This window comes from Fundulus heteroclitus, chromosome 6 (assembly GCF_011125445.2).
Source record: "Fundulus heteroclitus isolate FHET01 chromosome 6, MU-UCD_Fhet_4.1, whole genome shotgun sequence".
NCBI classification, from domain to species: domain Eukaryota; kingdom Metazoa; phylum Chordata; class Actinopteri; order Cyprinodontiformes; family Fundulidae; genus Fundulus; species Fundulus heteroclitus.
The window spans coordinates 25735108-25758564 of record NC_046366.1 but is presented as its reverse complement, the minus strand read 5'-3'; the positions used below and the strand labels follow the sequence as shown (position 1 = coordinate 25758564).

The following is a 23457-nucleotide window of genomic DNA, read 5'->3' as shown; positions in this document are numbered from 1 at the left end:
TTCAGCTGATGAATGTTCAGTCATTTCTGCATGTAGTTAGGAACCACTGACAGATGAGGGCAGCATTTACTTGTGCTCAGCAGACTATTTCCTGACGTTTGGTTCAGTTTATCGTGGTGTTAAAACTGTTGAGATTTGTTGTAATTAACTAGAGTGGAATAGATGTGTGAAAAGGGAAAACAGGGTGTATCCTAAGCTGAAGCAGAAGGATGTGAAGGGAAAGTGTCCAAAAGCCATGAAGGGCTCTTAAGAAAGATTGAAGGCGTCTTCACCTCTTGGCCTCGTCTCTTCTGGTCACAGCAGCAAATTGCCCCGTTTGCTCAGCCAGGAGCGATTTACCTTACCAACCTTTTTTTTTTTTTTTTTTTTTTAGACAAAACGTGGTCGTCTGTCCTCAGACAAAGCCCTCATTATCCCTCTGCATCCTTTGCAGAAATGTCTGTTTAGACTCGGGGTCTTTGGAAAGTGCCTTTCCACTCGCCGAGATGACAGCTTGGCAGAAGGGCTCCTCGTCCAATCGTCGAACCGCACATTGTGCAAGACGAGCAGAGCAGCCACGGTTGTGCCTGATTTCCAAGCCGTTTTAATGACACCTCCACTAGAAACGTTTGTTTATAGTGTTACTGATTGAGGGCTTCCTTAAAAATCTTGCCCGAACCTAAACAGAACGCGTTTCTCCACTCGTCCACGCCCAGTGGAAAAAGGTTCAATCCCCTGCATATGGATCTCAATCATACAAAGATTGAAAGCATTCTTTGTTTTCTTTTTCTTCATTCTTGTGTTTCCAAACGCCAATGTCTTTGTGACTAATGTAATCTTAGCTGTTGAGAGAGGCTTTTCAGTGTATACAGACCCAGTGTTTGACTCGCGCTGTCTCTGACTTGATTTTGCAATTAACAGCTGTTGGGCTTTCAAAAAAAAACAGCCAAGGCTGGGCTATGAACACTTACACATCTGTGAACAATATGTATAGAAAAAAGAAATGCTCCTGCTTGATGCGAGGAAATGTTTCTGTGCCGATGGATCCCTTTCAAGGCTACAAAAGCATGACCTCTCCCGCTAACTGGAAGCCATGTGTTTACATGCGTTGCTCTGGCCCGCAACCGAACTTTATGCCAAATTTAGCGTGCCTTGTGTTTTAAAAGTGGGGTTGAGGTGATTTGCACCTGCTGACAGCCAGAAAAATATCCTGGCTGTTGGAGAAAAGGAGGATTTTACTTCTCAATTTGTTGGCACACAGTCGATATCCGTTGTTCTTTAAACTATGAGATAAATCCACTTTGTAGATCACTGGAAATCAGGAACCACTTCAGTAATTACTGATACGTCTTTTTAAAGCCTCGACAGGTTTGGACTTTTTAAGTCATGTTTTCTAATACTGATAAAAAAAAAGGAAGAAAAATAACACATCTGGTTTAAACATTTTCGTTTGTACTCTAATCCAAATTTTTAAGTTCCACGTTGAAAGGTTTATCACCAATCCCAGACTCAAAATCCAAAATGGCCTCCACATGATAAAATTAAGTAATAGCTGTAGCAGTAAACTGTACATTTGTCTGTTCAGTATCTCAAAATACTTGTACTAGCTGTGCACTAGTTAGCATATCCCCATTTTCTGACTAGGATTCAGATAAGTTGGGTTTGATGTCATTCTAGTCCAGATTCCCACTTAAAAGTCAGCAGCAGTTAATGTTAGTTCATAGCCATTCACTTCGTTTAAACTGGAAGTTCTCTAAATATTAATATGAAATATTAGTAATTATTTAGAAAGTGGGCAGAACTTGTACAGAGCTTTCCTTGTTACACCCAAGGTGTTTTGTTTTTTACCCTAGAATCATGCTCACCCACAGGCACACTTTCATACACAGATATGCAAATCAATAGGCAACCTGGGGGATTAAAGGCCTTGTCTCTTTATTTATAAAGACAAAATAATATACTGTTCATATCTATCCGATCTGAATATTTGGTTAGAGGAATATGCATTTCAGTTGTACTCAGAAGAGGAAATTTCCATGTTCCAAGTAGGAACAAATAAACAGAAAGGTCCCCTGAAGTCTGAACAAAAAGCTTTTAAAATGTAGAAATTTCTCACCAACTTCAACCTCAAAATCCAACATGGCACCTGCTTATTAAAAACATAGTGACAGCTGCAGTATTAAACTGTTATTGAACTATTTCAGTTCAATGTTATTTATAAACATTATCTCAAGGCACAAAGTTAATTCTATCAAATTATACAAACGGAGTTAAGAGTTAAAACGTTTTATATCTTAGGAAACCCAGCAGGTTGCATCGAGTCATTGCCTTGCAGCATTTAATCCTTCTTGGTGTGAACGGCCATCTGCCCCGACCGACTGGGGGTTTAAGAGAAAAACAAAAAGTTGCACTTGTGACCTGTTTAGATCTCGTTAAAATCTTTCATAATACAGTTTGACCTCTGCTTTTGAAAATGTTCCTTTAGTCTTTAAATAAATGAAATGCAATGACATAAGACTGTTTTAGCTGGTCACTGTGGTTCTACCATTTATGCTTTCACGTATTATCTTCCAGAGTGATACACGCTATAATCTAAGGTAGAATTTAATCCAGTTGTAAATCATTTGATAAAACCAAAACTAGTGAGTGATCTCCATTTATTGGAGTCATTTTTAGTGCTTTAGTACTGGGCGACAGCGGCGCATGAGCCAGGGAGTTTATCCTCTAACCAGCGGGTTCGAACCCCCGCTCCAGCCGTCTCCGTCGTGTCCTTGGGCACGACACTTTATCCGCTTTGCCTTGGTGTCGATGGTCAGAGTGCCCAGCGGCGCTGACTTTATGGGAGCCTCGCTTCTGTCCGTCTGCCCCAGGGCAGCTGTGACTCCAATGTAGCTCAGCACTGGCAGTGTATGAGTGAACGACTGAACGTAAAAACACTTTGGGGTCCCCAGCACTTGATAAAACGCTTTACAAGTGCAGGTTATTTACCATTTTGTGGCAAATTTTAGTACAAATAGATTTTTTTTTTTTACCATGTCAGTTAAACGTTCTCCTTCAGCGCACTAATTCACGTGTAGCCGGTATGAGACGTCCTGGTGTAAACGACATCACTTAATGCCCAGAAACGGTCCAAACTGCTAATGTATGAAATGGTGAAGCGGCAAAACGACCATTGAGCTTCGTTCTTAAATAGCTATCGTTTTGAAGATTCATGTGTTTGGGCGTGTTTAGAGAGAGACCCATCTCGTTGGCCGTTTATTACTAGATTTTATGTATCAGTAAAGGAAAACGAAAGCACCGGTACTTTGAGTTTCAGATCATTGGGACTTAAAAGCCGACAGGAAATACCAAATTCCTTTGGTATTTATATTTCGGTTCCCACTCAGTTCTAAAGCAACTATGAGTCGTGGAAAGTAAACACTGAGCCACGTCTTTGCCTGTGATTTGTGATGACACTGGGCTGAGTGTGTCTGAATGAGTCACGTTGTGAGAAGAAGATAATTGTTAGCAAATAATTTGTTTCCTGTTGTGTTGCCGGCTTGTGTTTTGATTAATCGAACAGTCTGGCACCAAACGCAACCCGTGCACAGATTAATTTATAAGGTTTACGCTCCCTCAAAGAGCAACACCTGTGGAGTTTTGTGGCATCTCCTCGGATCGTGTGCATCAGTTAGCGCATCTCTAAACAGGTTGGACTCTGTTTATACATCACCGACCCTGCACACCTGACACATTTCCTCTGGGAACAGGGTATTTATTTAGATTGCAGTCTGGACTGCTTGATACCTTCCAAAAGCACGACCATCTGCTCCTCGTTTGCCGCTCGAGGGCTCACGGGCTGAAACACGGGTCCGGGTTGGAGGGAAATGTGAGAACCTCAACAACAACAGTCAGTTTTTTTTTTTTTTTCTCCAGTTAACTACGGATTGAATCACGAAACACTTCTTTTTTTTTTTTGATAACGCTGTTTAGAAGGTTTAAACGTCTCGGAGCCTTTTAAATCAATTGTCAACTTTCTTAATTCCCCCTAAATGATTGGAAAGCACTTGCTACAGCAGACCCTATCTGCCCGGTTGAGGCTATTACCAATCGCCTGCTTAAGATGGCAGACTCCCTTGCGGCAGAAGGTGAATGTAAGCTCCTGCTCAGGCCAAAGCATCCTTTAGTGCTCCTGGAGTTAGAGCCAGGAAGATTAACATATCAGGAGTAATCCGACTCGGCCCACAAGCACAACTATGGAGGAGGAGGAGCAACAGTTTGAGGGGGGGGGTGTAGAGGCAGGCAGAGGCATCAGAAAGAAGCTCTCTGCTCCACTTAGAGTAACCACGCTCTCCCTCCTCACCCTAACCCATCCTTCTCGACCCGCAGAGTTCCCCTCCTGGGAGCAGAACGGAGGACCTGCTGCTGGAAAAGAGGGTAAGATGTGCATTGTCCTTCCATCAGTGGAGACAAAGTGCTCTGAGGGGGAAGTGAGTTTCTCAACAGATGGGATAAAAGTTAAGACATCTGTGAGATCTGTTTATTGCATGCCACTGCACCTCAGCTCTGCTCTCCCCCTTCTGTTTTAGGTTAAAGGATTTTTTTTTTTTTTTTTGCAAAACAGAAGAGCAAGAAGTTCTGCGAGAAGAGGCATGTTGACGGGCATTTTCTGAACCAAAGTGAATCGTCCCTTCAAGCTCTTTTTTTTTTTTTTTTTTAAATGGATCTATCGGAGTCCCATAAAGAGCATGATTACATTCAGAGGAATGTTGATTTTGATCGTCACCACTTATAACACTTCAATGGAAAGGCAAATATGATCAACGAATAACACATCCTGGACCTGAATCAAGTCAGGACACCTCCCGCGCTCGCAAGGCGAAGGATTTGTGACAGACTTTATGGGAAGAAAAAAAAAGCAGGACTCCTGCCTGTGCTCCTCACCTTTGATGAAGATGGACTTACCCAGTCAGCACTTGCCTGGGGAGGTCAGCTGAAGCCGACGCCACACAGCTAAGTCTGGATTAGCGGGCCGAACGGTAAGGACAGCACATCTTCTTTTGTTAGTTTAAGCTGGCAGTTTATGTGGGAAGGCGTTAGAGAGGCATCTCTGTCAGCAGCAGCTAAGTGCCTGAGTGCCAGAAAACACACGTTGGATTATCTGTATCAACAAGCGGCCCTCGCTTGCGACCGCATGACAGCGGCGCGCTGCAGCCCGGCTGGCACGACATGTTTGCAGAGCGCTGACCGCTGATTACAAGGAGAGGGGGGGGGTGGAGGGGGCATGCCACCAAGCTGGAGCAAGAACAACAACAAAAACAGTAACAGGCTATTGTAATTACTTTTTGCTCCAACCACGCAGACAAGTTTGTTTTTCAGGGATGAAAACTTTCCTCTGTCACTCAAACCAACGTGGTGGTTTGCCTCATTTCCACGCGTAGTTGCTCTCTGGCTGTGCCACAGCGGCATTCGGCTACGAGTCCCCTGCTAATTATTTTATCCCTGCCTTCAGGTTTTCTTTTATGGAGCTGCAGCTTTTTTTAAGTTTATTAAGCGGATCGAGACAGTGGAATATTAGATGTGCTGTAAAAAAAAAAAAAAAAAAACAGTAAGCCTGATCACACTCCTTTGGATTATTTTTTACCGGAGTGATGATCCACTTTGCACTAAGCCCATATCATACGTAGAGATTATGCCGTATCTAGCTGTGCCCCAGGGGGCCTGATCGAGGTTAAGCCTAGAGTCAGCTGAGGCGTTCAACTTTCATAACCTGACAAATCTGATTGTGGCTGGAAGAAGCTAAAAACGTGAGATTGACGGGAGCACCGGCGCAGATTTTCCCTTCCCCAGAGGTCTCGCTAAAGTGGGCTGTTTTCCAAAATGCTCCTTTAATAATTCCAAAGTTGCGTTAAGATACTGTAGGAGCTCTCATTTATCCATGTGTCATTAAAGGCCATATATGGGAGGCTATGGCTTTGGGCAGGAAAAATCAGGCATAACATTATGACCACCTACCAATAGATCATCATGCTTAAAAGACAGCACCAAGCAGACAAGGACTGTAGGAAAACAAACATCTGCGGTTGGTCAGTCTGGCCCGCTTACAGGTACTAAAGGTATATCAAGGTTTCAAAACCACTGCCACTTTTTATCAAACCATTCACATAGTTTATGGTTTGTTTACAAAGATGCTGGTTGTATGGAGTGTAAAGAACCTCAGAGCTCCCCGGTGCTGCACACTGCCAATCAGATGGCTCACAATTTCCCCCCGCTCACCAGAAGTATTAAAGTAAATGAATACCAATCATCATTGTTATTAATATAACACTGCTTTAAAACTACAGTCAGTTAGTTGAGCTAGGGTTAGTTCATACTAATAGCAAGCTAAAAAAGGTATAATACTCTACACAAGAGGCACTTTTGTGCTTTCACTTAATTTAGTGGTCGGTTGTTGCTGTATTTTTGCTAAAGTCCAAATTAAAATCAAAGCAATAAATAGGTGTTTCTAGATGGCATGATTGTGACTGTAGTAATCAACATGGTCGCAATACCAACAGTTGCTGCTCGTCTCTTTTGAAATTAAAGCAGTTAGGTCACATTCTACAGCTTTATTTTAAACTTTTCCTTTAGCATTAAAAAACCCCACAAACGGATCATTTATGTTGCGCTCCATTTGTCCTCCGTATTCGGCATTCTCAACCTCTGGGTCGGAAAATTTAACTGCAACGAGCCCTAAAGTCGGCATTACGAGTCGGAAAGTTCATGATGGCTTCTACTCGCAGCAACATTTAGTAAAACCTCATACTTTGACTGTAGCAGCTCTCTATCATTTGTGTAACAGTCAGTCAGCCGTACAGGTGACGTTTCACATCTGTTTATCTGCACAAAATACCACCTAGAACAGCAGTATTATCATTGTTTTTGTTTTAACACAACAGTGTTTTTTCCTACTGTCTGACAAGAGGGGAAACTGGAACGCAGAAAGGTGGAGATGACGTAATCTGCGACTCGTTTGTTTCGACCTCCAAAGCAAAAGGAACGTACCATTAGTCCCTCATTTAAAGGAGCAATAAGTAATACTTACACCTAGTGTCTCAACAGCCTGCTAGTGACAACAATCTAATATGCTGTTATTAAATGGTGTATTGTTTATATGAAACCCCACTGAATTTTTACTTACACAAGATAGGTACATGATCTTGTATTCTGGTCCACTTCTCTTTCTGGCTTCCATGTTTGCAGGTTTCTGCTCTTTTGCCAAGTTAAATACCAACTCCTGCGCTCTGTTTTGGGAACCCTGGGAAATCTCATATGATTGGCTCAGGAACCAGGAAGTAAACACAGGGTACACTCTGAACCGAAGTGGTTCTGCACCGTACCTCTAGGTTTGAAAGGAGAAAAACGTGACTAACACATTGTTGATGGAGAGATTACTTCCATCCGGGGTGACAAATTGTAGTTAGTTTTGCAGTAAATGTCTTGCTTATAGCTCCTTTAAGGAAAGGAAACATGTGGGTGCCCTCTTTCAATCAGCTGACTGGCAGTGTGCAGCAATAAGAGGGATAAAGAACGCTGCATCACTCTATGCTACATACAGCAGGAGAAAAATCCAGTTAAATGGAAATTTTTCTGCCATTTCTATTAAAATAACTTTAAACTACAGGTGATCATTTTTGTGAGGCTGATTTCTGCTCTCTGGTGTTTGCCATAGTAAACAGCAGGTTTAAGTTTTACAGCGCTCCAGTCTTTTAGCACTTGAAATTAAGAAGCCTATTAGAAAAGCCTTACATTTTTGTTTTTCTTGCCTTCCTGTTGTACTCACTCAATTATTGTGTCGGACAGAGTAGTCTGTAAAACACAGTTTTAACGGTATTTTAAAACAAATACAAAATTATTTAAAATGGGTGAGCTTTTAAACAGTTTAGCATCTTATATCGGCGAGGATAGCAGTAAGTAAATTCCTTAATTTACAAATCAAGCATGTTCAATAACAGTTTGAAAGCTCGAAAGGATAAAACTGAAAAACGCATCCGCACTCTGTTTAGCCTTTCCGGTATCTGCTGTGAACACCTTGCTCTCTCTCTTGCAGCCGTAAAAAGTTGTAGGTATGTCTTTACGATTGTAGAACGTTTGCTTTTAAATAACGTTTTACATCTTCGTGCTTCCTTTGAGTTGCCATTCTAAAACATCTCTCAGATACTGAAGAGTCCTCTTCACCCAGACACAGTGGCCGTCCACAACAAAGTATAACTTAACTGATCAGAAAAAGACCTATTCAGTTTTATATCAGCTGGCTATTAGTTAGGGCTGACCAAAAGGAAAATTGATCAGTTCCAGTCAAAAGCCGATTTCCTGGTACACCTCTACTTCAAACCACGGGTTCTGTAACATAAAAATTTAGCAGTTTGATTAATATAACTTGTTGAAACCTCACTATACCTTCTTATCGGTAACCTGCAAATGACTAATTAGTGAAAAATCTTCTTCTGAACGCCAGAACTGTTTCAGCATCACGTCCTGCAAAGCAGTGCAGCTTCAGATTTCAAGGTGTCGTACTGTTTTTTGGTGAGTGGTGTAGAATTCGAAACAAATCCCATTTGAAAGTGGTGTTCAAGCGAGTGGCAGATGGCCACCGAACCTTTCTGCGGAAGAATCATCGACCTGTTTAACAAGGGTTTAGAGTGGATGCTGTTGTGCTAAAAGAGGATCTGGCGTGGACAGATTAACGTCCAGAATAGCAGCTCAGGGACTCTTCTTTAGAAAGTAGCCCACATAACATCAATCTCTGGAACACAAATAGTGATGAGGCAAGATCGTTTCCATTGTGACTGTCATGTAACTCCCTCTCTGCTTGCCAAATGTGTTCATTATACGCAATATAAGATGAATGAGCAACTCCTATGATAGGTGTTAAATGCCACCTGAAGAGAAACAGGATCAGTTGTTGAGTGCGAGGCTGTTTGTCAACATATTAATCCGTATTCATCCACAGGACGGGACAAATGTAAGCTTTTTAAGCCACTAAGTAGAAAAACACGACATAAGAATGTGCGTAAAAATGTTCAAAAAGATGTTTTCTCAATAATGAACAGCAGCTCTCACACTAACGAGCACCAGGCGTTTGTTTTAGTATTACTTTGGTTGCTGTGTGACAGAGTCCTTGCCAACTCGTGTGGCCGCACAACAAAATTACAGCGCGCTTTAACCTATTTCTTTTCTTCTTCTTGCGTTAAGAGGAATGTACGCTGTTGGCAAAGCCACTACTGGTTCAGATCACCCAATTTATGTCCCAACCTTTTTGATGCCAATCCCACAGCTCCCACTCGCAAAGCCTGACGCTTTTCTCTCTCTCTCTCTCTCTCTCTCTCTCATTACTCCGACATTAGAGACGGGTTTATAGGGGAAGAGGCGTCTGTTCTCTCTCGGAGCATGCCGGCCTAACCCTTGAGTTTGAGGTGTCAGATGGATTAGCACTGACTGACACACGCACACACACACACACACACAGCCACCAACACTGCAGCCAGGTGTTTGTCCACGTGACTCTAGATAAACCCGGCAGGCATTAGTGCTAATCCCGCCCTGATCTTTGGAATATGTCCCTATTACCTTCTCCAGGCACTGTCCCCGGGCCTCCTGATGCTCACTTAAGAGGGGAACAGACAAGACTGGGCCTCGCTGGGACTCCATAAGCACGTTGTTTCCCCTGCAACAACACAGTAGGTGCCTTTGCCGCGGTTTGTCGTGCTGCTGTTATCGTTCCAGTGCAGGTATTGGTGGGGTGTGTTCAGTGAAGTTCAGAACCAGCCGGTCACATGGGTGGAGCGGCACATTCATGATCTGTCGGTAGAGGCCTCTGGTTGTGCCATAAATATATATATATATATATACACACACACAAAAGGTTAGGCCTGAGGGGGATTCTTGACATCAAAAGGCAGTGGTATTATGTAATCTGGATAATCTAGTGTTCGGTGATGTCTCTGTAGGAACATGAAAGCAAAGAAGGGAACTTGTGACAAACACTGCAGGGTTGGAAAGTTTATCTACGCTCGCCTTCGTCAGAGGATCTGGGAAAAGTGAAACCACGCAGTGGCGGTGCGTGCGTGCGTGTTTATGGTATGTGTGAGTCACTGCGAGACAGAACAGGCTGTATTTAGGGAGTCTATAGGAAGAAACGCTAGAGTAGTGAGACACAAAAAGCTGGTGTCTGCACAAAGAAGCTCTTCATTCGATTTGTCTGTGATCTCCCCAGCAGTCATTCCGCGTTGGTCGACATCCAAGCAGGGAGACAAGAAAGCCCCCCCCCCCCCCTTGTCTGCTGGTGTTAACCACTAACGTAACCTATGCCCACTTTGACAGTTCTCTGGTTCATCTTCCATTGGCCATGGCATTGTGTTGAGTGTCTCCTCTGGCAGCAGGAGGAGGGGAGGATGCGAGTACCATGCTGCTGTAATTACATTACTGTCGGCTTAGCGGCACCACAGCCACTGACCCAATTATTTCTTGAAAACGTCAATTTTATAGTGTCATTTGAGATAATGCAATCTTTGAGCGGAAACAAGAGCTCAGTTGACTATAGCTGAGTACGGCTTGCGTTGAGGCATGCATAACGTCCTAGGAATGGCTTTGAACATTTTTGAACAAATTAACTTTCAGACACTGCTTTCTTTTGGATAGCCAGCAAGTTTGCGCGATCTTAAACGCCATTGAGAATCTATGTCAAGCGGAAGATGAGAGACACCAGAACCAAAAGGCAGATATTAAGGCAGCTAAGGCTTTTTTTTACACCTCAGCAGTGCTGAATACTGACCGCCTTCATCCCATGCTGCATCAATGCTGGTTTATATCTACTGTCTTCACCCTACTGGGAAGGGGTTTGCTTATGTTTATTGTTTATGCACCTCCCCATTTTTGTAACTTTACGGTTGTGGATCAATTGACAGGCGCTTAGGAGGAGAAGTGCTACATATTAAAAGAAAAACACCCAAGACTTTTAAGCTAAACTGTAGTTTTAGGCTCTTTTACAAGGGTATACATGAGCCTTAATTCAAACTAAACGAGCACCGACCAAGTATTGAATACATACAGTCAGTGGGTGGTTCATGTATGAATAGCACCCTAGGTGAGCTACCCCTTCGCTGCCTCAGGTACAATAGAACAGATAAATAGGATAAGATCAATAAACTAGATAGCTGATGCTTATAAAAATTAAAAAACAGCACCACGTAGTCACCGCAGAGGTGCACGCGGTAAGCACCCACTGAAATCCATATAAAACGATAAAGCTACTTAATGTTTATCACTTTGTGCCCCATCCAGCGTGGTGCCCTAGACAGAGAGCCACATTGCATTTACATGGACGTACTTTTCTGTGGGTCGACATTTGGTAACCTTCCAGGACCGTTGTCTGTTGCCCATGGCAGACGGCAAACATAGGGTGCCGTTTCCTACACAAAAGCTGTAAGAATAAAGAGCAAGACTTCCTCGCCTGTCTTCGGCTCTTGTTTGCTTGTGAATAGTGGATTTGCTTAGATTGTTTTGGGCCTTGCATCTTAAATCGCCCATCGTTTCGACACAGCAGCAGCAGCAGCAGCATGCAGGGACACATCGCCACGTGAAGCTTTTGTGAAGAGCCAGACATGTTGAGGATGTGTGGGAGCTGGTTTAGTTGTCTTCGGAGCTCATCTGTACTTTTATGTCTTTTCGAGGATGGGTTTTCCTTCTGGTGGAAAAGTCCTCTGGGGTTCCACTGTATCCTCTGTGTTACAGTGCCTCTCTGCATTGTGTCTTTTCCATTTTAATCCAAAAGAAAACACCAGTGCCCCCTCCTTCCACCCTATCACTATCTGTGTATTTATGTCCTCAGCAGCAAAGGCCAGAGGTAGATATTAAATGTCTGAGCCGATTAATTTTCCGTGACCGTCTGAGCAAGCTGCCGAATGCTTCCTGGCACTTTTATTGCTGGCAACCGACTGCAGATGTGACTAATGTGTTTCTGAGTGGAGCAATTATGACAATCAAAGTGTCTTCAGGGGACGTGAGATCAGCGTTCGACGGCCCGGCTATGTCCAGTGTCAGCCGCTGACACGCCGCTGGCCTCATCTGCTCTTGACGAGGTAATTATTTTATTGAGATGTGCCGGCGAGTTAACGAGCTGAGGACACTGACGCATTGCTGCGGTGTGAGACGGCTAACACCCGGGGATGAATAATCGCCCCAAACTGACCTATTATTAGAAGAAGCAAACAGTGATCTCATCCTGGGCTGTAGATCATAACAAACTTGACTCTTTTAATATTGACAATTCATCACTCTGAACAGGAGCGAGGGGATTTCTTTCAGGGTTCACAAAGATTTCTCCATATAAATACTCCCCACTGAAATTTCTAGAGTTCTTAAAAATATAAAACACTAAATATCTTTTTGGTTTAACGGCAGACATTTCTACAGTGGACAAGCTTAAAATGAGGAGGATAAGAGTGGAAAGACCGGTAGGGCACAAGAAAACCAGCACGAAGGGAAGTAGGATATAATGTAGGAACATAGGACGTAGGAGAAAGGATGGAGCCATAATATAGGAAGTAGGAAGTAGGAAAAAGGAAGGAGGGCACAAGGAAGGAAGAACGGATGTGTGGACGGGAAATAGGATGCAAAGTAGGAATGATAAAAGAAAGGAAGTTAAGAATTCACGAAAAGAAAGACAGAAAGAAAAGGACAAGAAAAAAGGATGCAGGAGACAAAGAATATAAAAAAGAATAGGAGGCTGGACACTAAGGATGGAAGGACAGACAGAACGTACTGAAATAAAATGTGATAAATACGGACACAAGGAAAAGCAAATTAAGGTTATTAGCAAGGGACGAAAGGAGGAATCACACAAAAATAGGAAGGAACATAAGGGAAAGGAGAAAGGAAAAAATGGCTGCAAGGAAGGAAGAAAGGAATGACAGATCAGGGAGATGGAGGAAAGGATGTACAAAACATTTTAGAACAAAGGAAAGGGAATAAAGATTAGATTTAGAAACCGTTTCCATCCGTATCCAGACTTGATCGTGTCTGATGATCAGATAGAGCAGTAAGAATCAGATATCAGACGTAAACCAGGGCTGCTGCTCTGATTTACATAGACTGGCCATTAAATGAGGTTGTTGGGTGACATGTTTGACTTTCAAATGAATAGTATTGCGCAGAGACTCCTCGGCATGTCAAGTCCATATGAAATTATGAGTGATGAGTCAAGATGTAACCGATAGGACTAGTTATACATGTTTAGACGTTGTTTATTCCTCGGCCGCTCATGCATAGAGTTTGTTTGTGCGCTTCCTCCAGTATTGTCCAAAATACTCACAATTTAGTGGTTTCTGTAATTTGCCCACAGCTCTTAAAAAAACACTACTGGAAATGCAAAAAAAAACCCTGTGAGAGGAAACTTCAGTCTTACCACTTTTTACTGTGCTAAGATTTACAGATCATATTAATGCTGCATATTCGTTGCTGTAGTCAACCATATGACAAAAAATATGCGGCTTTCTCCCCTCACTGTAAACAATCCGGGAGCCTGTACGTATATACGCTACAGGCTCCAGTCTGGCAAAACGTTTTGCGAGGCTGGTCTGGATTTGCTTTTAAGTCGCTGCCAGCATACCATTTCCGGATCCGACAAAGTGCTTTGCTCACTTTTGACACGACATGAAAAATACAACGGAGAGATCCTGACAAAAATGTCGCGGATACCATCAGGGTAAGGAAAAAAACACACGTCTGGTTTTCTCTAAATTGAGTTTTTGCGGCGGTTGCGGCGGGAGGGATGGGCTTTCCGTGATAATGGGAGCTCAGAGCACACATGTTCGCCGAGGCCTCATCATACATTACTTTGCAAATAGGTGTGGTCAAGAGATTCCTGTAAAAGGCAGGAATGTTTTTGCTCTCTTTACAAGAACATTAACATAAAGAAGTTTATATTGTCATCCAAGCAATGAAATGGTGCTAATCCCACCCAGACAGTGTAAACACTGCCGACTTCAAACATACACTGCATTCTCAAAAGACAGCCGGTTACAAAACATTGCATTAGATTATCGTAGGAAAGTTACTTGCAGTTATTCAAATAAAAACACTCAACTGAAACCCATATAAAACAGACTCTAACTTCAAAGTGTCAGATATCAGAGAAGACCTATACTAGAGAAGACTAGAAGACTTCTGACGTGACAGTAGTCGAGCAGATAGTCATTCACACCATCCACAAAGAAGATAAGCAACAAAGAACCATTGCTAAAGAAGCTGGTTGTATCTAGGCATAATAATTGAAAGTTTAGTGGCAGGAAGAAATGTGCACAAGCAGAAGGGATAACGACAGCCTGAAAGGATTGTGAAGCAACATCAATTTAAAGAGTTTTGGCAAGGTTCTCAAGGTGTGAAGTGTAGCTGGAGATGGTGCTTCAAAAGCCATCAAACAGACATATCCATGGTAAAACATATGGATTGGACCGTTGCTCAGTGGTCCAAAAGACACTATACAGATCAAAGCTAATTTTGCATGTCATCTGCTGGTGTTGCTTCACCACATTTTACCAAGTCTGTTGTCAGTGCCGCGATATGTCAGTAGATTTTACAGCATTTGATGCTTTCCTTTGCTGTAGAGCTGTGTGGAGATGCCGATTAGATTTTTCAGATGGACTTGGGTCCTACAAACGCCAGAACCAAGACCATGGTATCACTGTGGCTGATTGGCAAGCAAACTGGCCAAACGTAATCCCCACAGAGAAACTATGGGTTATTGTCAAGAGAAACTTCTTCGAGACCTACTGTTCTGCAGCTTTCAGATACGTACATACTCAAACACACTTGAATCAAATGTTTGAATTATCTCTTCAGCCTCCCGTGACATCTGACAAAGGCCTGGTAATGGGTAATTTGATTCAGGAATGTTGGAGCAGTATTAGAACATCTAAAAGCCGCAGTAAAGTACCTGTGGAGGACTGGAGTTGAAGACCCCTGAACGAGAACAGCCCCCTTTCATTAAACTAGCAAGCCAGATTGATAACGTGTAGAGCTAAACCGAGAGTGCCACACATTATCAATCTAGGTCTGCTCCCATGGAATCTGTCTGGGGAAAGGAGGGACATTCAGCAGAACTTGTCAAGCTCACTGGGCCAAGCGACACCTAGTGCCCGCCTAGCAAAGGTTGGTTTAAGCCAATCACAGTATGACATAAGCAGCAGGCGCCATGAGAAACCACAGGTTACGCTGGTTCTTTTAAAGCCTTGTCCATTTCCTTCAAGCCCTTTCAAATATGAAATTGTAGATTCTGACAAAACAGATGTGATCAAAGCAGCTATGCGTGCGTCCTCCTGCGCTGCCATGTTTATTTTGGTTCGGCTTTGGGCTCAGCAGCTCTTGCTTTAGTCACAGCTGTACATCCCCACCTTAAACCATAATACTGCAAGGTGACTTTTCCTTTCCAAGACCCAAGATTTAAAGCTTCAGAGTTTGGTTTCGCTGTGCGTTTTTTGATCTGCTAGGGGCCGGTACACCTCTGCGGGTCCAAGTAAACACCGTAGGCCAAACAGACAAAGGCAGACTGAGAAGCTGTATCAGTATCCAGCCACTCATCTGCAGAACAAGATAGAGAAAGCACAACTGGTTTTGCGGATGGAGTTACACCTCATGACCTATTCTACTTGCGCTCAAAATAAATAAATATTTTATTCACTTTTCAGCTGTGACAAAATAATATAGTCACCAGTAAATCACAGACTATATGGCCACCTAAAAACTGCTGCAATGGGGGATTTTTTAACTATAGCTGCTAGGCGAGACAAACCCATCAGCGCAACTCTGCCGCGCCCGACAACTCGAAAAGCAGATTCAAAAATCTGTTCATAACATTGATTAACTGACTGCAAAGATGAAGTTTGGAGGTGTACTTTCTTACCTAAAAACATTAAAACTACTTTTTTGTGGAGTATAAAATTGATAGATTTGTAAACGCATCTCCTTAACCTTTAAGCGGTGGACCTTGCCTTACTGCACACAACCTTACCCATTAAACAAAGACCCAGGCTTTGAAAAGTCCTTGCCTCAGATGAGGACCCTTTTCCCATTAAACTAAAGCCACGGGAGTCTGAAATTCCCGGTATAAATTTGTATCGACACACGCAGGGCTTTTGCAATAGGTCCTTTTCCATTACGTGTAATAGAAAAGGACCTATTGCTGACAAGCTAAACACCGATATCAAAGCAACCTGGGCTTTCTTGACCCCTAAGCAGAGCAACACATGTCTGCATGTCACGCTGCACCGAGGCCAAGCATTCAGTGCATATACTGTGCAGTAGATGGGCGAAGGTTTCCCTAGAACCAACCTTTCTGTATTAAAAATAATTTTTAATTGCGCATATATAATACTCAAATGTTCTCAGGGACAGACTTTTGGGTTTTGATTAACTGTAAGCCTTAATCATCAAAATGGACACGATTAGCCTAAAATATATAAAAATGTCGCTAATGAATCTGTATTATGAGTTTTGCTTTTGAATTGAATTAGTGATTAGTTTTTCTTATGACGATGAAGGTTTCATAGATGTAAAATTGTATTTTCTAGAATTTATGTCCAGGTTTGTATGGCATATTTTCAAAAAGTATATAATGCAATAAAATGAGTGGAACATTTTTGTTTATTTCAAACAAGTCAGAATATTTGTCTTCTACATCATTGCGACCATAATTTCTTACAGAACAATTGGCAGGTCGCTACTTTTTTCCCTTTCCGTTGAGTATTCGTGCTGCCCCCAAATAGAATGGTGCCCCTAATGGAGAGCCATATCACTGTTTTATGTACCTACCCACCCTTAGTTCAGACAAGCTGATAATAGAATGACATATCATGCTAAAATCATCATTGCACAATAAGCACCTTAATACCTCATTATCTGTTATCTGTGACTCATGAAGGACAACTAGTTCATACAACTTTTGAATCATCCTTTTATTTTTTAATCTCTCTTGAAAGCTATAATGGGAGAAGAAAAAATACAATAACCATTGTTCTTTGCCTGTTTGTATGTTTGCCTTCATTGGGTGTACTCTCAACCGGAGTGGCCAAAGAGAAATTTCGCCACAGTAACACGCGGTGACAATAAAGACTCTTTGAATTTTTGAAATAAAAGCCCCATTCAGGAGAAGATCTCAGAAATGGCATGCACAGTTTACTTAATTTATTTATTTTTTGCTTACGCTTAAAATGTGACAAACTATCTGAACGTTGTGCATTTTGTTTTTTGCCTCCATCTCTCTGCAGAGTTTCAATGCTCCCCCACGTTTTAAGATGAAGTTATGGAAAGGTGCTACTTTTGCCTTCGTGCTCTGTGCTGCAGCCCTGTCCACCTTCCTCGCTAGAAACACGCTCTCCATCAGAGGGTTCAAAGTCCAAGCGAAACATCCGCACGCATCTTCTCCCTCAGAACCATCCCCCAAATCCTCTTCAACATCTTCAGCGGAACCGCGAGCCCTTCCCCAGCAGAGAGACAGTCTTCTTCGGAAGACCCGCTCAACAAGAAACAACATGAACTCCCTGCTCTCAGAGTGTGAGAAACTTTGAGTTTCCTTTATTCCTTTCTTGTCTGTTTTAAGATAGGTGTCATGGGGAATGGTTTGCCAGGGCTCAGAACACTTAGTACCCGACTGTATTGTTTATAGAGCAGGTTGTAATGTCTTAAAACAAACCTGCAGTCGATTAACACCTCATTCGTCACAGACTGTACATAAGAGCTCCACAACCTTTAAGCAGAAGGGAATATATTGCACTGTTTTTCTTCACTGTGGCTTCATTCACCAGCATTTATCTACCAAATTATCTCCATGGAAGTAGAATGCTGGTGGAGATAAAAAACAAAAAAAAAAACAAATGCATGAAATATAAGCAAATAAGAGTTCATCTGTTGGCGCATGACTTTCATTGTTAGCAGCGACTCTAGCGCCCTATCGCTCTCAACCATCGGTTCTGTAGAATTCAATGTTGTGAAAGTCTGGCTCAAAGTTCCAAGGAAGCCAGATGAGTCTCCCTTTATTACCTGTCAATAACACCGCTGTCAATCTTTCGTCTCTTTCAGTTTCTGGGATGCTGCAGAGCTTTACGGAGGGTGAGCTTCAGCATGTGCTGGGAACCTTGCTGGACAGGAAGCGACGGAGGGACCAGTCCCTTGGCATGACCCAGGCTCGAAGGACTAAAAGAGCTCACAAATCCAGGCCCTGCTCCCTGAGGAAGCTGGTTCTGACTGTGAACGAACTGGGTCTGGGTTTCGAGAGCGACGAAACGGTACAGCTGCAGTACTGCAGCGGGCAATGTGACAAAGAGAAGAAAAACTATGACTTAGTCATGAAGCACGTTGTTGAAAAAGGCTTTATTGGGAGGGGTCGAAGGAACAAAGTTAGCAAAGATCCCTGTTGCCGACCCACTAAGTTTGAAAAGCCCATCGTGTTCTACGGAAATCGCACTTATAACAAAATATCTAATGTATCAGCAAAGAGTTGTGGGTGCGTATGACCCGAAGTAACGAACTTCTCACTTCTTCAAGCTGCTGCAAGCTTCTGCTCAAAGACCCAGAAAGGGATGCATAGTGGACAAACAAGGGAATATAAACACCGGCGGAGCGGAGGAAACAATGGGAAAATGTTTATGCCGTCTCCATGGGAATCTTATGACAGACTGACTTTGACTGAATTTGTCTGTCGCAGGGAGCTGGAAACAGATCACTTGGGTGACAAAGCGCTGTGTTTGGATTCCACGTACTAATGAAAAGAAAACGAAAGTTACAGCACAAACAAATACGTGTTAATATCTTTTCTATCTGTGTAGTAACACTGTGAACTATGGTGTTAACATCAGTTTAGCAACATAAGGTTTGTGTCTTAGTCATTTGTCCATGTTTAGATTCAGAACAACGCGCCAGAGTGGATCGGATCATCACGGTTACTGCACTTCATTGAGATTTCAATCCAAATTGTATAGCTTCCAACAAATTACTAGTCAGGCACATAAAATAAAACATATATTACAACAAGGTTCGCTTAAAACTCAATACACAACCACTTGCGCAGTTACACTTTGAGATGTGTCCAAAAAGTGGCAGTCTAAGAAGATTTTTTTAATGGCATGTTTCCTCTTGACTTGTGTACTTTATGGTTACTAACAGCAGCTTTATCACACAGGTAAGAGAAGAAGTGTTACTTATAATTTATAAATGAAAGAATTTTTTTGCTGTAGCTCCAGGTACAAGACCCATAATTACTGCATTTTATTGGTATTGTGTATTTCAACATGTATTCTCAGTGTAAAAAAAAATCCCCACCTGCATTTGTGGAGCAAATCTTCTCTACTTCCCCAAAAATAATTTACTAGGCATTCCTGGTAAAGATGAAATAAATTGATGATTTATTGCAGTAGTATAACCTCCATATAATATTTTTACTTGAGTATATTTTATTCAGAGGGAAAACTACCATGTTAGGAAATAACTATCGGCCCTGCTGCTAATGCACTGTAAGACAGAAATGTTTCCTTCTGTAACCTTTCACAAGGATGGAGCGTACAGATACCATTGTGGAACTGAAATGGAGGTCATGGTGGTTTGGTTGTCCAGTCCACCTAGGTTTGCATGGATACTGGTAAGGGTCTGGTTCTTGTATACCCAAAGCCATGTCTGCGTTCTCAAGCACAAAGTGTATCTTGTTTCCAGAGATGCATTTGTTGTCTCCGATCCCATTTGTGGTGTTTGTGATGCGGTGTCTGGTTTGGGAAACCCAGAGTCTCATCTTTGCTTTTTGAAGAGGATGTGGTTCTGTTTCCATCTTCAGGCCATGACCTTCAGAGTGATACGGCTGCAAGTCTTGGCCTGTATGAGAGTTGATGGGGGGCCACTCTCTGCCTAAAGCAGAGGAGGAAGTTAAGTATCTTGGCATCTTGTTCAGATAAAAAGCTAGACAAGAGCCTCGTCTGCAATAATGCAATAACTGCTCCATTTTGTCATAATGAAGAAAGAGCTGAGCTAAAGAGAAAAGCTCAACATTTAAATGGTCCATCTACATTCCTGCCCTCACCCACAGTTTATCAGATAAGGTTCATGACAGAACAAATTGCTAAAACGCTCTTCCTCTGTAAGGTGTCTGGATTAGAAAAGGGTTGAGGAGCTCACGCATGCAGGGAACCTAGCGCTGCTGCTCCTCCAGACCGATAGGAGTCACTTGATGGGGTATTGGAATGTGATCCGGATACTTCCTGGGAGCTTTCCTCATGACCGGTATGCACTGTGCTTATAAGACTTCTCCGTGGATTTAAGAATCTTTGGTACGACTTCAAGTTTGATGTGTGCACAATGTACAATCACAGTTTTCTGCTAAATCTCTTAGAACGCCCGGCAAAAATCAGCTGTTCAGCTGTACGTGCTTCTCTTCAATCCCCAATTCCATCCGAAAAAACCCCACAATCAAATAAGTTAAAAATAATTGTCCAGTAATAAATGAAAGATTTCTCTCTGGATAAATCTGTTTAATCAAGCGTCAACAATCTTTCATAAATAATAATAAAAAACGAATAAGTTCAGCAAAATATCCTAGTTCAGCACATCACAACCCGACGCAGGCGCAAAATATAAGTACAAAAAAAATATCAAGATAGCAATTTTTTTTATCAGTCTTGGATTAGGTTACCACAACAAGAGAACACTAATGAAAGCTCTTACCGGTTTGTGCCTGGCGCACAATCCGTCATGCATATAGCTCCTGTTCACAGCCTTTGTTTCTTCTGGTTAAACAAACTTGTCTGATCGGAGCAAATAGGACAGGTTTTTCCTGGCTGGAATTGATTCAGAAATCCAAAACTTTTTTTTTTCTTTCAAAGTATCCGACACTGCCAGACATTAATCGCAGTGGATCTTTGGTTGGAAGACACCAACAACGGCTGTCCTTGAACCTGTCTCACAGTGTGACGCGAGACAGCAGATTTAGAGCCAATTTTTCAACAGTCCTTGTGTTTTGTCTGCAACAGCCAAAACTGCAGTGTATACCGGGCATTAGGAAGGTTTCCGTGCACATCTTACTGGGAGACGATCCTGCAATGCAACTAGAACTCACTGAAGGGACTATACACCTCTTGGGAACCCAACAGAACATAACAAGTTAGGGTTCTCTCATGGAGAGAACAGGTTTTTAACTGGACTTGGGTCTGGGGACTATCATGGCCAGTTCTGTGTTGATTCGCTCATATGTTTTGGATCATCATCACGTAAAATGATCCAGTGTCGACTCATTTTCAGTTTTCCTACGGAGTTCACCAGATTTAATTAAAACCTTCTGGTATTTTGAAGAGTTTATGATCCCATATATTCCAATGTCGCAGGACCTCTGGAAGGGAAACCAGCCCACAGCATCACAGATCCTCCACTGTAATCAACAGTGGGGATGACGTGCATTCCCACATATTTATTTTTGTTTCAGGCCAAACCCATCTAGAGGGTTCCGTCGCCAAAAAGCCAAATCTGGATGTCAGAGAAGGTCATTTCCCGACATGACTCCCAAACAATGGCTTGTCACGTACATGATGTCTAATGCTTGTTATGGAGACTTTGCAACCCCAATTGTGCCACAGCCAAGTTAGTGAAACTATTTCTTAGCATGGGAATCTTTCCCCTGTGAATAAATGTACTCAGATTAAAGGTTGGATTTTTCCAACTTCCTAAGGTTGCAATTATGCTACTGCAAAAAAAAAAACAGTCATTTATTTTAAGTTTTTTTTCCCCCTATCTCTTATACAGGAGTGCCAACAAATGTCTGTATCTCTACATTGGCTAGAATCCATTTTACTTAAAACAATTGCCAAAATATCGGATCAAATCAGACGTGACAAATTTACCAAGTCAGATTCCATTAAGCATCTTTCCTCTCATGTTTAAGGTAATATAAGCTATTCAAATTGTTACTCTGGGTGGAATCTGTGAAATTTTAGCCTCAAACCAGGGTTTAACTGATTTGCAAAGATGAAACAGGAGAAAGTGGGAAACAGATGAATGGTTTTAGTTAAAGGTAGTGGAATGTTTTCTTTTTCCTCTGTGAAGCAGAAAGCTGAAGTTTTTACCCACCTGTAAAGCGTTTTCTGACCCATGACCTACTGTACTGTACAGCCTTTGGACTGGCCCCGAACATGCCTCTGTGTTGTGTTGCCTGGTAGACGTTTAGGAGAGTAATAAGCTGTGTACATGAACTATGATGCATATTTTCTTTTCGACCCCTCAGATGTCCTGTTGTAGTTTGAAATAACTGCCTGAAGTACAGCTATTGTTTTACATTTTTGTTTTTCTCATGAGAAGATCAAAGCGAGGGGTGCAGATGCGGTGCATCTATGTTGTAGTTTATATTGTATTTATTTTGGAAATAAATTATAGATTTTCATATTTATTAAGATTACCACACATAAAGGGGACAGCTTTTTATCATCGAGCAACTGTGCCAAAAATGTTTTATCTTACACTCTATATTGACTGCTGAATAAAGATAACTTTAAAACATGTGGATGTATATTTCTCCTTCGCTGAACATTTTTACATGTCAGGTACTTGTAATGCATATCGAACAGCTAATGATGCGAGATGATGTTCATGATATTGAGAGAAAAGAAGGCAAAATCTGTAACCAACGTCAAGATTCAAGATCTGCTGATAATCAGATTTCAATGAATAATGCAGCAGATTAGAAACAGAGCAGCATCGTCCCAACACTACACACAGCTCCACAGCCAAGGTTTTAAACAGCGCTGGTGACAAAAGGCTCAAAAGGCGCACAGGGCAGGTTGCCAGGTGGGTTGCATAATAAACTGCAGTTACAGGGAACAGGACGGCTACATTTCAAATGTTTAACCGAGCAAAAAAAATTTCTTTTTCTGTGTTTTCAAGATGTGGCTCTGCGTATGTCAACAAATCTCATTAAAAGATCAAAACCAACCATGGATGAATCTGGTTTCGAAGTTGTAGAGGAACTATAATCAGAGATGGCGACTCGAGTTTGAGACTCAAGACTTGAGTCACAAACATAAAAGACCTCAAGCGCAGACTTGACTTGGACTCCTGGTCTCTGACTCAAGCCTTATTAACATGTAACGAAGAGGGAAAAGGAAGCGGCTATGTAAGCTAGACGAAAGCTGCTGTGCATGTTTTACAGGGAAAGGATGCACTTGATTGGTACGCAGCGATGTTGGTGGATTACGGACTGTTAATAATCAGTTCAAGTTAGCTGTAGCTTCTTAATAATGACCATATAAATGTCTCTCCGACTGGATTGCTGTATTAAACCATTCTGGATCACTTTAGAACCATATTAACTTAACTTACCTCTGACATGCCATCTCTGACTAATGCAGATGTGCTAAAAGCAACTTTGGCTTCCTTAACACCACAGGATAATCACCTCCATGCCACTGCACTAAGCACCACCAAAGCATTGAGTAG

At 42.1% G+C, this 23457-nt stretch overlaps 1 protein-coding gene across 2 annotated transcripts; it reads left to right on the top strand.

The window, feature by feature from the left end:
* The first annotated feature begins 3785 nt into the window (after window positions 1–3785).
* LOC105931039 (neurturin) lies at window positions 3786–22521 on the top strand. 2 transcript variants are annotated; one of them, XM_036138428.1, is made up of 5 exons: window positions 3786–4395; window positions 4548–4997; window positions 9577–9677; window positions 17262–17547; window positions 18073–22521. In XM_036138428.1, the coding sequence occupies exons 4-5, from the start codon at window positions 17289–17291 to the stop codon at window positions 18504–18506; spliced, it is 693 nt and encodes a 230-aa protein (XP_035994321.1). In that variant the 5' UTR covers window positions 3786–4395; window positions 4548–4997; window positions 9577–9677; window positions 17262–17288; the 3' UTR covers window positions 18507–22521. The 2 variants fall into 2 exon arrangements, with proteins under 2 accessions (XP_035994321.1, XP_012724979.2); XM_012869525.3 differs by lacking the exon at window positions 9577–9677.
* The last annotated feature ends 936 nt before the right edge of the window (window positions 22522–23457 follow it).

Excerpts from the sequence above, each read along its gene's own strand:
- LOC105931039 (XM_012869525.3), top strand. The coding sequence starts at position 17,289 with ATGAAGTTATGGAAAGGTGCTACTTTTGCCTTCGTGCTCTGTGCTGCA. Across the intron at positions 17,548-18,072 it reads GAACTCCCTGCTCTCAGAGT|TTTCTGGGATGCTGCAGAGC; the intron begins GTGAGAAACTTT and ends CGTCTCTTTCAG.